Consider the following 15,482-nt stretch of genomic DNA (forward strand, 5'->3'; position numbering starts at 1 on the left):
TTTACACTCATGCAGGAGTGTATCGGTGGATCCCAGACGTTTGGCTTATGACTCCCATTAAATAAAGTAATGTCTACTTATGACCCCTGATCATATGTTCTGCTTCAATGTGGACATGAGTTGTAAGCAGTTCAACCAAATAGACAGTTTTTCTGTTCATATTGTTTCATTTGAAGTACCAAAGAGCAGAAAGTATCCCAAAAAATAAATTAAAAAAATAATAATGGAAATACAGAAAAGGAAAGCATAATGTTGTGTCACAGAAATATATTATTTTCCTTATTTATTGCCTTAATCTTCTTGTGACAGCTCATGTATATGTCTTGGGAGCCTTTGCTTTACAGACCAATCATTTTCTCTTTAGAGCAGTAGGAAGTTATGCTCATTTTAAGCCCCATGGGTATTTTTTTAGGATTCTGCTCGAAATAACATACCCAAACTAAAAAGGGTGCATCTCTGCAACCACAAGGGCTATTTGAATAATTTTGGTGTTATAATAAAGGCAACCCATGTGAGCTTTTGTTCCGATGTGTAAATATTAGTATATAAGTTACTGGTTAAGAGTAAATAAAGATTGAAACACAGCAAAAATAGAAGTTTCAGGTCCGCCTATAAAAAAAAGCACTTTCAGAATGTTTATCTCTTTGAAATGATACTTCACTAAGGTCTAAACCTCTCCCAAATCATAGCACAATATGTGAGCAGTCTTTCTGCAAAGTTTGGCTTTGAAAAAGTGAAGCAGAACAAAGTTAGAGAGGGTTTAGTACAGAGAGAATTAGTACCAAACCTTATATTTCACTATATATATATATATATATATATATATATATATATATATATATATATATATATATATATATATATATATATATATACATATATATTACTTATGGTGTTCAATACACTTATATCATGGTGGATTTACTGGAGAAAATGAGTTTTTCTTTTTCTAATCAACAAAGGTAGGCAGCATTTCTGACTGTAAAGCGATAAAGCGATTCATCCATTTTAGTTGTTGTTTGAGTTGTGTTGAAATGGCTGACTAATTATTGTAGCCCAGGTTCTCTTGTTTAATTTGATGTATAACATCAATATATTTGCTCATGATTATTGTATTGTTTTACACAGTTTAACTATGATGTGTAAAATTCAACCTATCTATGTTGAATGGGGCTTAAAAGGTTAATGTCAAGGCTTGTTTACATTTGACTACTTTTGACCAATACACTAAACTTATGATCATACCTTTATCTATTTATTTATGTAATCGACCAATATGATTTCAACTGTGACTCCAATTTTTGCCCTTTCTGACTATCTCAAAAGCCTGGAAATGCAACTGTTTGATCTGCAATCAAAGAGACACAAAAATACACCAGTCACTCAAATATGGATAAATAATAAAGACATCCGACTGCTTTTTTCATTTGAAGATGAGAATAGCTTTGTGATGCAACATTATAGGAGAGGACTTAACAACAGCTAACCAGGCAGCATTACACTCAGCTGCAATTCAGAGCGGGATGAAATATTTAGCAACTGAGTTATGTAGTATGTTGGTGTTCATCAGTGTTGTTAGAAGTTTAAAATGCACAAATATATTTAATTTTGATTTACATTCTGTCCTTTCTGATATAGCTGCCTGATAATTCCCCACTTACATCAGAACGACTATATATGATGTAATCAACGCGTGTGTGTGTGTGTGTGTGTGTGTGTGTGTGTGTGTGTGTGTGTGTGTGTGTGTGTGTGTGTGTGTGTGTGTGTGTGTGTGTTTGTCCATATAGCCTCGAGGTACATCTGATAAAGCAAAGTTATGTTACCCTCATTCAGTCACTTCATTCACAAGCCATGTGGTCTGGCACAACTTCATAAATGTTTTCTTCACAAAGGACTCCTCTGAAGGGATTTATGTAAATTGACATTTCTGGACTAGTCTCAGATTGGATTCCATCTGATTAAATATGAACACATATTTTCTTTTACTTGAAACTAGATTATGTTTTCTATATTACTTGATTTCACCACTGGGAGCATTTGAATAAGTGAAACGGATCAATTAATATTGTTCTGTTGTCTTCGTGTTTGGAAATTGCTGTGTACAATACAGAAATGCCCTCTAGTGGAAGAGATTCATATCTGTGCATCTCCACATTGCTGAGTTCTTCTTTGTACAAACTAGTAAACAAAAATGAGTAAAAGGCATATCTGAGAAAAATAAACTGAATGTCCACAGAAGATTACAACTTGGCAGTTTATTAATGGTTCAGTAGGCAAACACATGGTATCATTAATATTCATTTTGCATTAAAACTAAATGGTGAAAGACATGCTGAGAGTAAATGTTGATCCTTTCCTGTAACTGCTTGCAGCTTGATGGACAGAAATGTGAAGGGCATTGTTTGGGTAAGAAGCTTAGGCAGTTTCTTTTACACACTTTTTTGTTAAATAATTACATAATTAATCTTTTCTCGTCCCAGCAAGGTGGATGTAGTTGGGAAGGCCGTCGTTGAGCATTCGAAGTTCTGCGTCGAGGGAACGCGTTGCCTGCAATTACCGCCATACCGCCAGGGGGGTGTGCCTGTGTGGCTGTGTGGTTTCAGGGGTTATAGCCGAATTCCGGTCACAGTAAACAATGGCGACCAAGTTGGAGCGGCTGCATTAAAGTTGGAGCTCACTAATATTGAAGAGCAAATGCTTATATTGCAAATATTGAAGCGCAGGCGACAGAGAAGACGTTTGCGGAGGTGGTCTGTACGATCGAGGTCGAACCGGTCGAGGCTGGGAAAAAGCAACTGCCGGAAATTACGTTCTGAGCGGACCAATCACAGCGCTTACGGTCCGCGTCAACGCGACGCGTAGTTAGGATTTTTTGGAGGTTCGCGTCAGGCTACGGCGTAGGGGTCTGCCGTCGACGTGACGGAGAACCATAAACTAGGCTTTATTTTAATCAGTTTTATGAGCAAAAATGTTGATACTTTGGGTGTTATTGTCTGTAGGTTTGGTGGACATACAAATATAACATATCACTGTGCAGATTATTATGCCAGAGAGGCTAAAAAAAAACACATAGAAGAACTCCCAGTTGGCTACAATATGAATAAACATCTATCTATCATTATCTGTAACCGCAGTGGGCGGTGGAGCCGATCCGCTGACATTGGGTGAAGGCAGGAAAAACCCTGGATAGGTTACCAAACGCAGGTCTGCTACAACGAAACAGACAACCAATGACATTCACATCGACACCTACGGGCAATTTAGAGTCATCACTTCACCTACGTTGCTTGTTGGCTTGACGAGACTGTGGAAGAACCCGGAGAGAACCTACGGTGCCACGTGGGAGAACATGCAAACTCCACACAGAAGTAAAAATACAAATCAGAAAACAATACAATAAAATCAAGAGGATAAAAGATGATAATCAAGGAAAGGAAAGGGGTTTAATTTATTTTAATAACAATATTACTGATAATAGTATTCATATATAAAATATATAGATAATAGACTAAGTTAAATTTGCAGTGTTAGTTATTTGGTCAAATAATGTAGACAGAGTGATGTGTTTTTCCATTGTTTGGAAAGTGTTGACTTTGAGTTTTAAGGCAGCCTGGGGTTTGGACAGTGTAGGGACTCATAGCCCATTTAACCTTTTAAGTATATTTGAGTTCATATAAAAAGGGCCTGTTAACGTTCTGCCCCCCCCCCCCCCCCCCCCCCCATGGGCGTCATTTACTGTACATTCTAGTGTACACTGTACACCCGGTACGAGTGCCATATGTTTCTGGAAACCTACGATTCTTGTGATTCCAGCAGTGTAACCCGCAGTGTCAGACCACCACAGCAGCTACAAACAAGACTTTTGTCAGACAACAACAAAAGATCCTGAAATGAAAGCTGACCCTTCATAGTTACTGTTCAACGTCGTAGTCATTATTCTGCAAAACCATCTTTTAAAGGCATAACAGCAGGTGAACAGTTTCAATTAAGATAAGTTTGAGTTCTTGATTATGTTTTTATCTCTCACACATAAACTCACACATGTTTACACAGACTGGGTTAATGAATCTGGCCTACTGTTCTGAGACAGACCACCCTACCAAACACAAATCCCACTCTGTTCTCCACTTTGCCACTTTATCAATTAACCTGTGGGATTTATTTGTTTTGCTGGAAAAATCCATTTTGACCTTTTGAGAAGAGTGCAATAATGTTGACAGTTTTAACAGTTTTTAGTAAGTAAAATCATAAGATTGCACCTTTATAGAATGATGTGGAAAAATAAAGCTGTAAAAGTTAACTTGAGCACAATAAACAAGCTCATACATTGTATTCAATCTTCTATGATGTAATCTAAATTGCAGACAGTGTTCATTAATTCTTCATGGTTTTCAATGGTTTCCTAAACTCCTCTTGTTTTCTGTGAATGAGAATTAGAAGACTCGTGGATCTCTGTCTCCCCCTGCTGTAATAGGGTGTTTGTTGTGCCTGTATTTCAATCATAACGAGACAAAACAGATTTCCAGGAAGATGTTTTTTATTAGTTGTACAATGCATATAACCTTTTTTTCAGAAATACTTGACAGCAGAACAAATTCCAGCTATGACATTGTCACATGCTATGTACAACCTGCTAAAGAATGTAGCAACAATATATTATGAGGAATGTATAGCTTACTTTAATATGGGGTTCAACATCTTACCCAAGGATGCTTTGGCTGGTTGTATGGATACAAATGTGCTTATTTACTGTCATTGGCAAAATAAGTGAGCTTTCTCTAAACTGCTGTTGTTTAAAGTCCTACAGTCTCTGCCTCTTCTAGAGGCCTGAAGATGACCTCTCTCCTGTGGGAGAAACGGGTGAGTTTGACCCTGTGGATTGTCCTCTCCCTGCACTCCAGCAGGCGGTAAAGAGACAGGGTAAACTTAGCCAGCACCAGTGTGAAAATAATCATCACCAGCAGCAGCGCAGTGTAGATCATCATCTGAGATTGGCACCCCTTAACTTTCTTTCTGTACTGATACATGAAGGAATGCGATGGCTCTTGAGGGACCGGTTCCATAGGACAGGTGAAGATATCTGGAGTGGTTTGTGGAGGAGGGGTCGTTCGAGTGGTGGTTGGTTGGGTAGTAGTGAGGATGGTGGTTGTGGGCTTAGTTGTTGAAGGTGTATTTGTGGTCATAGTGGTTGTGGGTGTAGTTGTTAAAGGTGTAGTTGTGGTCATAGTGGTTGTGGGTGTAGTTGTTAAAGGTGTAGTTGTGGTCATAGTGGTTGTGGGTATAGTTGTTGAAGGTGTAGTTGTGGTCATAGTGGTTGTGGGTGTAGTTGTTAAAGGTGTAGTTGTGGTCATAGTGGTTGTGGGTGTAGTTGTTAAAGGTGTAGTTGTGGTCATAGTGGTTGTGGGTGTAGTTGTTGAAGGTGTATTTGTGGTCATAGTGGTTGTGGGTATAGTTGTTGAAGGTGTATTTGTGGTCATAGTGGTTGTGGGTGTAGTTGTTGAAGGTGTATTTGTGGTCATAGTGGTTGTGGGTATAGTTGTTGAAGGTGTAGTTGTGGTCATAGTGGTTGTGGGTGTAGTTGTTAAAGGTGTAGTTGTGGTCATAGTGGTTGTGGGTGTAGTTGTTGAAGGTGTAGTTGTGGTCATAGTGGTTGTGGGTGTAGTTGTTATGGTGGTTGTGGTTGTAATTGTTATCATAGTTGTCATGGGGGCAGTTATTATTATGGCCGTGGTAGTTGTTGTGGTTGTTGTTGGGGGAAGAGTCGGGCAAATGAATTGATCCTTTTGTAAAGATTTGATTTCCTGGACTTTTAGATTTTCTGGATATTCACAGACAACAGGAGTCATAATCTTGTCAGAGTTGGCTTTCATCCAGAGGTGAAGATTTATCAGATTGCAGTCACAGTTCCAATGGTTGTCATTGAGGTAAAGCTTTCTCAGTTTTATTAAAGGCTCAAAAATATCCTCAGGAAGCGTCTGGAGGGCGTTGTGATCTAGCTTGAGTGTGATCAGTGATTGTAGTTTTTCCAACACATCTGCGTCCAGGGACTGTATCTTGTTGTTCTGTAGATTTAGCTCCACAAGCTTCTCAGGACCTTCAAAGTACTCAGGATACAAAGTGACCAATATATTCTTCGACAGATCTAACTTCTTGAGTTTCTTCAGAGGTCTGAATATTCCATTAGGAAGAGCGCTGAGATTATTTTGGCTGAGATTTAAGTCTATCAATTTCGGCATTTCTCCAAAAAGCACAGGTGGTAGACTTGTCAGTTTATTCTTCTGTAGAGTGAGAATTTTAAGCTGAGGGAAACCAACAAAGAATCCTTCAGGCAAACTGGTCAGATGATTACTCTCCAAAAGGAGCTTATTTAGTTTGTCTTTATGAGGAAAAAGATCAGGTGACAAGTCTGCTATTTTGTTTCCTCGCAGGGCAATTTCTTTCAAATTTGGCAAATTCCGAAAAATGTCATCAGGAATAGTGGTCAACTGATTCTCGTAAAGCCGTAGTATCTCCAGTTTGCTTAGTTTTGAGAACCAGTCGGTAGATACAGCAGAGAGATTGTTTTTAGCTAAATGGAGAATTTTTAGGTTCTCGAGACTATCAAAGGTCCCATCTTCAATCGATTCAATCTTGTTCCCATGTAACTGCAGCTCTGCTACTTTTTCAACACCGTCAAATAGGCCTTTCTCCAGACTACGGATCTTGTTTAGCTTTAGTATAATCCTCTCCAGGTTGCTGAGGTCTTTAAAGACTCCCACTGGGACTAACGTTAGTGGAGTGCTGGAGATCTCGATATATTTGAGCTCTGACAAACCATCAAAAGCGCCAGGCTCAATAGATGTCGTGTTGGTGTTCATGAACTCCACCTTTTCAAGCTGCCGGTTTTCAACAAAGGCTGCTTTGGGGATTTTTATAATCTGGCTATCCACAAAGAAAACCTCCGTCACAGCTGGTTTCAGAAGGCGTGGGATTGCTGTTGTAGATGAGCTAAAAACATTCTGGTTGTCTTTGGGGCAGTCTGTCTCCTTTTCACATGGTTTGTTTTGAGACAATGAAGACTCAAACAGTAAAGACAGGAAAAGAACAACAATTACTCCTCTTGACATGCTTATTCCCTAAAAAAATAAAAAACAATTAACAAAGTACTTTTTATAATTGAGTAGATTTAACTGAACCTTGTATACAGTTTAGAAAGTGGTTTAATTTGTTAATTTGATCTTTCTTGTCAGAGCATATAAGTTAAGTATGAATAACATCATAAACACTTTGCTATGCCAAGTTATCAATAACTCAATGAACTGTTACAGTCAAAACCTTACCATATTATTTCCTGTCCTAGGAGGAAACTGGTTCTTACAGCAGTGAGGAGACACAAACTAGCTACATGTCATGAGTTGTGTCCTGTATTGACGTTGGCCAACAGGACTGGGGAGTGTAGCTCCCTATTGGGGCGTGGTGGAACACACTTCTGCAGCTCGAGATAAGAGCAAGTTGCGTCCCTTCTCTGCAGCATGATTCAAATAGTTTCGGAATTGATGCATGATTTAAGTTTGCACCGCTGACTTTCATGCAGTACCTATCATAAACTACAGATAAAAGCTTAAGTATTCATCATTTATGCACATACTCTAAACATTAAAGGGACAGTGTGTGACATTTGGTGGGGTTTATTGGCAGATATTTAATGTATAATAGTGTATAACTACAATTTAAAAAAATGCTTAAACTTCACTCCGTTTAATACATGTTATTTATTTTATTGACATTTTACATTTGTTTCCAGTGAGACATTATTGACTTTATACAGTTACTTTGCTGTTTAGCAATATCTAAATTATAAAAAGCTTCTAATTCTAATTATTTTATCATGTAAATGTACACCATCACTCCATTACAAAATAATACAGAATTCTGTGAATGCAAGGCTGTGTCCACTGTCTACCCTGTCTAAACTTCCTTGTGTTCTTCTGGACAGTCGACAAACTAAATTGGTACAATCAACAAAACCAGGAACATACTGGTGACTAAATACCTAAAATATTTGTCTAATGACTATTTAGTGATCACAATAAGACCATCATACTGCAAAAGACCACTGCATACTGTGTAAAAACATAATCACAATACTTTTTTCTTTTCATGCAATGTATACAGTATGCCATACAGTAATACTACTTTATTATAACTTAACCTTCCTCTTTTGACATTTTTAGAGTTTTATCCTCCTTTTCACTCCTGCATAATATGTAGATAACAGTTGATTTGCCATCAGAATCAGAGAGGTGAAACTTGCATGTAGTATTGCTTCATTCAGTAAATGATAAACACAAGGTTTGATTGCTCCCAGTAAAAGTAGTGCATTTATTCAACATAAAGCATGTGTTGAAACCATTGGATGAATTGTGTTACAGTGGAGTCAAAATTACGTGTTTTGATTTTTCATTTTGCATAAAAGTAAAACTTTCTCCTTTTAAGTAGTGTTAACACAAAAACACCTTGTCAAACTGTATTGACTAATTCTGAAAAATGTAGTACTAATACTCAATGCAGTCTTAATTATACTATATGAAGTACACTTTTTCAGTGCATATGAGCTTACATTCACCAAAATGTCCAGGTTGGCCACAAGATGGCACCATGGGTTTTGTCATCATTAGTACATGCAATATTTGTTCTCTTTTTACAGCACAAATGAAGAGGAATGCTGGCTGGTACATTGGATCGTTAAAAATGAAAGCTAATTAATTCAAAAGTTGACTTGTTTGTTCTAGCTGGTACATCTGCATGGAGCTGAAGTGCTTCTTTCTGTTGCCATTGAGGCTCTAAAATCAACTCTGGGCTTCACATTTTCCAAGTAAACCACAGTAATCAGTGAGTACTTTCCCTTGGCTTTAAAAGTTTTTGGGTTGTTAACATTGGGTGATCTAAGCTACAGCACAGAGTTCTTATTTCTGCGGCCTATATTTCCCCTGCCTCTCTTGTTCCTCCTCCAGCACACACAGCTGATGATGACAGTGCTGATGATGACAGTGGCTATTACAGCAATGGCGATGAGGATGATGGAAGTAGCATTAGAAGCTGTTCCCGTCTCTCCTTGGCCTCCACTGGTGACCTGCTCGTGCTCCGATGTGGAGGTAGTCTTGACTGCAGGTGAAGGAGTGCTTTGTCTAGTTGGAGGAGTGTGGTGTGTCCTCCTCTCTGTTGTGGTCAACACAGGCTCCTCTGTAGAGCTGAGAGGCAGGAAGTTATCATCTGCTAGCAAAGCAATTATCTCACCGTTCAGACTGTAAGGTGTTTCACAGACTACAAGTGTTTGGTTTGCCTTGGATGGGTGCAGTGTCAGCCAGTCTCTTAGTGGCAGAATATCCTTGTCACACCTCCAGGGATTCTGCTGTAAAATAACTTCCTTTGCTACAGTGAGGGCATCTAGACTCTCCTGTGGCAGGTTGGGAAGGGAGTTATTTTGCAGGTCTATCTGTCCCAGGTCACTTATGCCTTGTAGAAAACCCGACGGTAGGGAGCTGATGGTGTTGTGCTCTAAGGAAATGTTGACCAGATGTGGCAAACCTTGGAAAATCCCGGGTTGCAGAGTTGTTAGCAGATTGGTGTGAAGTGATATCTCTCCCAGCTGCTCCAACCCTCCAAAGGCCCCGGTGGATACAGAGCTGATCTGGTTGCGACTCAGCACCAGGAGACGCAACTGAGTCAGGTTCCTGAATGTGTCATCCTCCACACGACTCAGCTTGTTGTCATACAGCCACAACTCTTGCAGAGCCATGGGCCCAAACACTCCTGGTCCCAGACTCTCCAGCTGGTTTTCATACAGGGAGATCTGGGAAAGAAGGGGCAGGTTTAAGAAGATCCCTTGTGGAAGAGACGTGAGCCTATTGTGGGAGAGGAACAGCTTCTTGAGTTTCAAAGTGTTGGAGAACAGATCATGGTGGAGATGAGTGATAAGATTGTCATGTAGGGATAGTTCCTCCAGGTTGCCAAGGTCATCCAAACTGCCAAGGGGTAATTCCTGCAGCAGGTTTTTATTAATCCGTAAGATTTTCAGCTTAGAAAGCCCCATAAATGTCTCTCTCGGTAGTTGACCGATATTGTTTCCTGAAAGAAGAAGGTATTGCAGCTCAGTGAGAGGGTGAAAAGTTTCCTGAGATACGGAAGTGAAAAGGTTCTTACTGAGGTCAAGGTTTTTCAGCTTTGCCAATGGGGAAAACCAGTTAGGGCGAAGTACGAGGAGATTGTTGTCCTTGAGATTCAGAGTCTCAAGCTTCTGTAGATTTTGGAACATGGCCTCAGGTAGATCTTTCAGTTCGGTGGTAGTAAACCCTATGGCATTTATGTTCGGAGTGAAATTAAATGTGCCGGTGCGCACTTCCCTCAAAACAGTGTCTTTAATCACAAGGATGGTAAGGGCATTAGAAAAATCTTTTAAGTCGTCTGGTTTCAAGAAATAGATACTGCAATTGGAGAAGTACAGGGCTGTGGTAGATGAGGGCAGCGCTGTGGGGAAGTTTGAGAGGCCACTGCAGAGGATTCTGGTTCCTTGACATATGCATCCATCTGGACACGCCCAAACAACAGCGTTGATAGAACAGAGAAGTAGGAGCACATGAAGTGTCAGGGGCAGGTCCATTATTTAACCTAGAACAAAAGAAACGTCTATGTTACAGTCAAGTTTGGTAATAAAGAATCAGATTGACACGGATGGTAAAGAGCTTTGGGTGAATGTGTCATGATCTAAGAAAGATACTCAAATGACATTACTTTACACGAATGGTGGTGTTGTGTTTGAAAGACATGCATTAACTACGCAGGGAGGGCGTCGCAAAAGATGCTATCTAGTCAGTTTAAGGGGAAATGTCGAGTGTCTTTTGAGCTGAGCCCACACTGGCGACTAAAAGTCAGGTTATGTTGGCCTCCGCTGTTTTCATTCTTTTTACAAATCTGTCTTTTGTAAGTCCCCCAACATTATGAAAGGACAATACTCAAGTGGAGGAGTACAAGTGCTGAGCTTTGCACATGTGAATGCCGGTATCTTTATCGAAAAGCTTACTGATTATAGAACTCAACAAAAATGCCTGGAACACAAAACAATAGAGACAAACCACTGACGTTTACGACAAAACATAAATGTTTGCAGCTCTAAGTTAAATTTCAAGTTGTTGGCTGTGTTTAACAATAATAGGGTATATTATTACTCATGAACGACTCAACTCTCAACATTCATGAAAGCTATGGAGAGCATTTTTGCATTTGTTGTTTTCACTTTACCACACACTTTACCACACTTTTCTCCAGAAAAGTAAAAGAAGAGATAGTAGTAATTCCCTCCTCTCATCGAAAAGATCAGCCACAAAGGAATGTTTCTTCATTTTAATTCATCACCATGATAAGGCAACTCACATGCAGCGTCAGCATTCCTGTTGAAACTTAAAATGAGACATTTGCATGAATTTATTCAGTGTTGTAGTTTGTTGCCAGTGGCTTCATCAACATTGCCAACAGGGTTGACTGATAAACCACCTTGCTTAGCAACCTTTTGGCATTAAAACCATGCATTCAGGAACTGTGTTCAACAGTGTGTTTGGAGCTCACATAAAGTTTGCTGCAGAATGTTTTTTAATTAAATCCCCAAACCACAGAGTATATTCTCTCTAAATATGGAAACGACATTTGGTTTACTGCCACAAAGAAATAAGATCTCTGTGTTGTGTCTGCACGCATCTAAACATGACGGACTGCCCACATGTTTGAGACTGTGGTGGAGGCTGTGTTTGCTGTTTGTTATGGCACAGGAGGCTCCAACTGCAAAGCTGTGCCAACATAAAGACCTGCTCCTCCATACAAATCCATTTAAAGTTCTGCAACTTAAGGTTGGCAAGCATGAGTTGTTGCTCAGTGGCTGAGATGTATTAGGGTGCAGAGAGAGTCTTAGGAAGTAACTTTCTAAAGAGACCAGAATGTCCCTCAATTGAGCCAGAGGAAGCAGATTTATTTTCTTTCTTTCTTTAATTCATTCTTTTCTTCTATTTGTTTTTCCATCAAAGGTTGAGGGTCATAGAAAACACCCTTGTGCATCAAAGTTGTTTCCATTTTCCATATTTTTTTTACTTTTCTGCTTTCATTTAAGAGGTGGGGTGCTGAGCCCCTGCTGTGAGATGGAAAATAATGTTTTCATCGTTAGTTCAACTATTTTAAAACGTCTGTATTCCCCACCCTACCGGTACTCCTACTTTACCATTACTCTTTCCTTACTTATAATAAATAGTTGTTGTTTTTTAGGTTATGCGGGGCAACTAATACTGGTCTCACCACTATCAACAATTCCCTTTTCTTTACTTCTGTAAATACAAAAAGTTAAAGTTCACATTTGAGTCAGATATGTGTCACTGATTACACAACTACCAGAAAGTCAGATGTCCATGGTTTAATGTGTTATCTATATTCAGTTCCCCTTCCCTTGAATGTGTGAAAAACATTACAAAACAATGGATTTCAGCTTTCAGACACATTACACATTCTAGCATCACTGCTTCTAGAAACAAAATCTGCAGAACCTGACAGCTAAACCACATTTCCTCTCTGATAAATAATGCAACATCCAACCAAAACCACTGTCTGCTCCTGACTGGGACAGCCTGGAGAGCTCTGCTGTACAGTGTCATGGCTAAAGCATTTCCAGTTCACCATTAATTGCTTTAGGGTTTTTTTTCTCGCTTGGATCAGCACTTTATATCTCATGAAAAGACTGAACTAGCAAAGTGGGTAACTGCACTACCAGAGACCAGCAGTCAAGCCAGTTAAGTTAATTCATGTTTGACATATAAGGTTGATTACCACTTTATCTAACATAGTGTTAAGACTCAAGATATCCAAAATAAAGCACATTTTCGAATAAAAAAATTCCCTTAATTCAGTGCAAACTTATTGGCAGTATTGTAGTTTACACAAAAATACAGAAATTTTTGCTAAATCAAGGGTTGAATTACATACAGAAGATTGAAATGTAAGCTAAAAGTACACACATATTGCTGTTATAGCTAATTAACTGTTATGCTTATCTTATTTAGATTCAGATTAATTGTTTCTTCCTGACTATCCTGGACAAGTATGTCACAAGTATAGCGATCAGCACTCTGTTTACCAAGACAACTTGCCGCTTTGCAGAACTTACCTCTCGTAGTGGCTGACGATTGAGTGAACAGAGAAAGTGGGTTGGTGTGGTTATCTTTTATGTACGTCCTCCCTTCCCTCTCAACCTCACAAATCCTCTGATGAAAGTTTCCAGCACCATCTGTACTCTCACACCATCACGTTTTCCTGCTCTTCGTCATCACTGGATTCCCCTCACTAACCAGTTTTTTTCTTTTTGCCCTGAGCTCATGAAATCGGCAGCTCCTTTCTGAGGACTCAGTAACACTGTTCAGTGACCCAGCTGTCTCCCCTGCCCCCTCTCTTCCTCTCCCACACTCAAGCTCACATGTTTTGCTAAATGTGGTGCTGAGGGATCAAGCTGGCAAGCGGAGGTCCCACCCTCTGGTGATTTTTGTTTACAGTAAGGGCACTTTAATGTAAGAATGTGTGTGAGCTGTGCTTCATCTTAGGGGAGCCATATGTTTTCAATAATGTAATTACATGTTTTTGTAGGAGGGTGAAAATGTGATTTGGTTAAAGACAATGGAGCTGGTTTTCACAACAATATTTTGTGTGTACGGGCCCCCTTGTTTGGGTGTGCACATTCAGCTGCACATGTTTTTTGGAATGATCTCCTCGGTATGCTTGTAAGCCGATGGTTTGGCCACTTGGCAGTTTTGGACATTCACAAATCCAACAGTTAGGGAATTACAGATTGCAAGATGATCTGAAAAATAACCACACAACCTGTAAACGTCTCTTTAGTCTGACTTGTGTTGCAGAAATAATGAATTGATAATGAACCATTGTGCATGCATGTTTGGGAAAATTAATAAAATGCTCTTCTGGATGAAAATATTTACTGCTGTTGCGGAAGACATGACACTGCCTCTGAAAATGATCTCTGTTCAGAAAATAGTACGTTTGTTTTTTTCTCAACCTTGTTCATGTAAATGAAAAGGGATTTAGCTTTGGTGCTAACATGTGGAATGGTCTGTTCTTCAAGACATGTGTGAAACAAAAAAGGCTGAGCAGCAAGTGTTCTGCTGCGTTTAACATTCCTGAGTTGCCATAAGTAAAGCCATCTGTTGTATAACATGACAAACAAACTCACCACAGAACACAGATTAGGAGGGTGGAGCTAACCTACAGACCGTTTTCTGGTTTACTGTAAAGATATTGGAAGACTGCTGCAACAGTCATTAACCTGGCACACAGCATGCTCTTTCCAACCTTTATGCTGTTGTTACCAGAGGTATTTGTCCTCATTGGTCCATAACGTCACTGATAAACTGGGCATACTGTATCAGACTGGGTAACAAGATAGGAGTTACTGTTGTTATATAGTTTATTAAGAGAGTTGAGGATAAAAAGGACTGTTTAAGCGCTGCTACCTTCATTTCCAGTAAACATGATGTCACCTCAAACGTCATGTCAGCTATGTCCCATGTTTTATGTGAGAAAGCCTTCCTGTTGTGCTTTCTGACAGTTTGGGGGGCAGGAGCTCGGTCATATGAGAGTCATTGTTGTTTTTGCATCGGCTACAGCCCACATTGGTCTGTGAACTGTAAGCTAGTAAATTGCCAGTGGAACCAGGTAATGTTTCACAGTCTTACAGAAGTTCTTGTTCATAGAAAAGTTGTCATATGGCAGTGTACTGACAAACATAGAGAAACATAAATGACAACTCTTCTCTTTCTACATCCTTTCACATTTGAGGTGCTGTTCAGTAGCAAAATAAATCCCTGAAAACCTTTAGCAGTGTTGCAACTAGATGAGCAAGGGTGAAGGTAGGAATGGCACTAACTTGATTAGTTTACAAAGGTTCCAGTAACAACCCTGTGTATAGTAATACAATGAGTTTATTTGTTCCCCTAAATACTTCAGAAGGAATAATTGCTTAGTTGAATTAAGTATGACTAAACAGAGAACTTGATTGTATGATAAAACAGAATCGTTACAATACTGTTTTGGGCAAAATGTTTGGCCCCATTTATATTTTGTTAATGCCAAAATGCTTTCTAATAGTTAATTATTGGATTTAAAAGGATTACCACTCTACTCTCCAGGCAAGTCTGCTCAGACAAAAATTACAAATGTGTTTTGGAAAAATCCCAATGAATACTTGGTTAAACTACATAGAAATACACATAAAGGCTGAATTTTTTTTTTTAAATCCTCTTATTTTCCACTGTGGTCATATCATTCTTGTAAACGCTGCAGTATGATTTCCTCTCCCCATGCTCCCCCTCTCTCACTGTCTATGTGTGTGTGTGTGTGTGTTTGTTTGTTTGTGTGTGTGTGTGTGTGTGTGTGTGTGTGTGTGTGTGTGTGTGTGTGTG

General features: G+C 39.3%; 2 protein-coding genes across 2 annotated transcripts; both read right to left on the reverse strand.

The window, feature by feature from the left end:
• Positions 1 to 4,713: 4,713 nt before the first annotated feature.
• LOC306738856 (uncharacterized protein) lies at positions 4,714 to 7,106 on the reverse strand (the record flags this gene model as incomplete). Its single annotated transcript, XM_079220778.1, has 1 exon — positions 4,714 to 7,106. One exon carries the CDS (start codon positions 7,104 to 7,106, stop codon positions 4,794 to 4,796), a length of 2,313 nt encoding a protein of 770 aa, XP_079076904.1. The 3' UTR covers positions 4,714 to 4,793.
• Positions 7,107 to 7,749: 643 nt separating this feature from the next.
• Positions 7,750 to 10,639, reverse strand: lrrc15 (leucine rich repeat containing 15; the record flags this gene model as incomplete). The annotated part of the gene is made up of 1 exon (XM_079221112.1): positions 7,750 to 10,639. One exon carries the CDS (start codon positions 10,637 to 10,639, stop codon positions 8,930 to 8,932), a length of 1,710 nt encoding a protein of 569 aa, XP_079077238.1. The 3' UTR covers positions 7,750 to 8,929.
• Between the last annotated feature and the right edge of the window lie 4,843 nt (positions 10,640 to 15,482).

This window comes from Taurulus bubalis, assembly GCF_910589615.1.
Source record: "Taurulus bubalis genome assembly, chromosome: 7".
NCBI lineage: Eukaryota > Metazoa > Chordata > Actinopteri > Perciformes > Cottidae > Taurulus > Taurulus bubalis.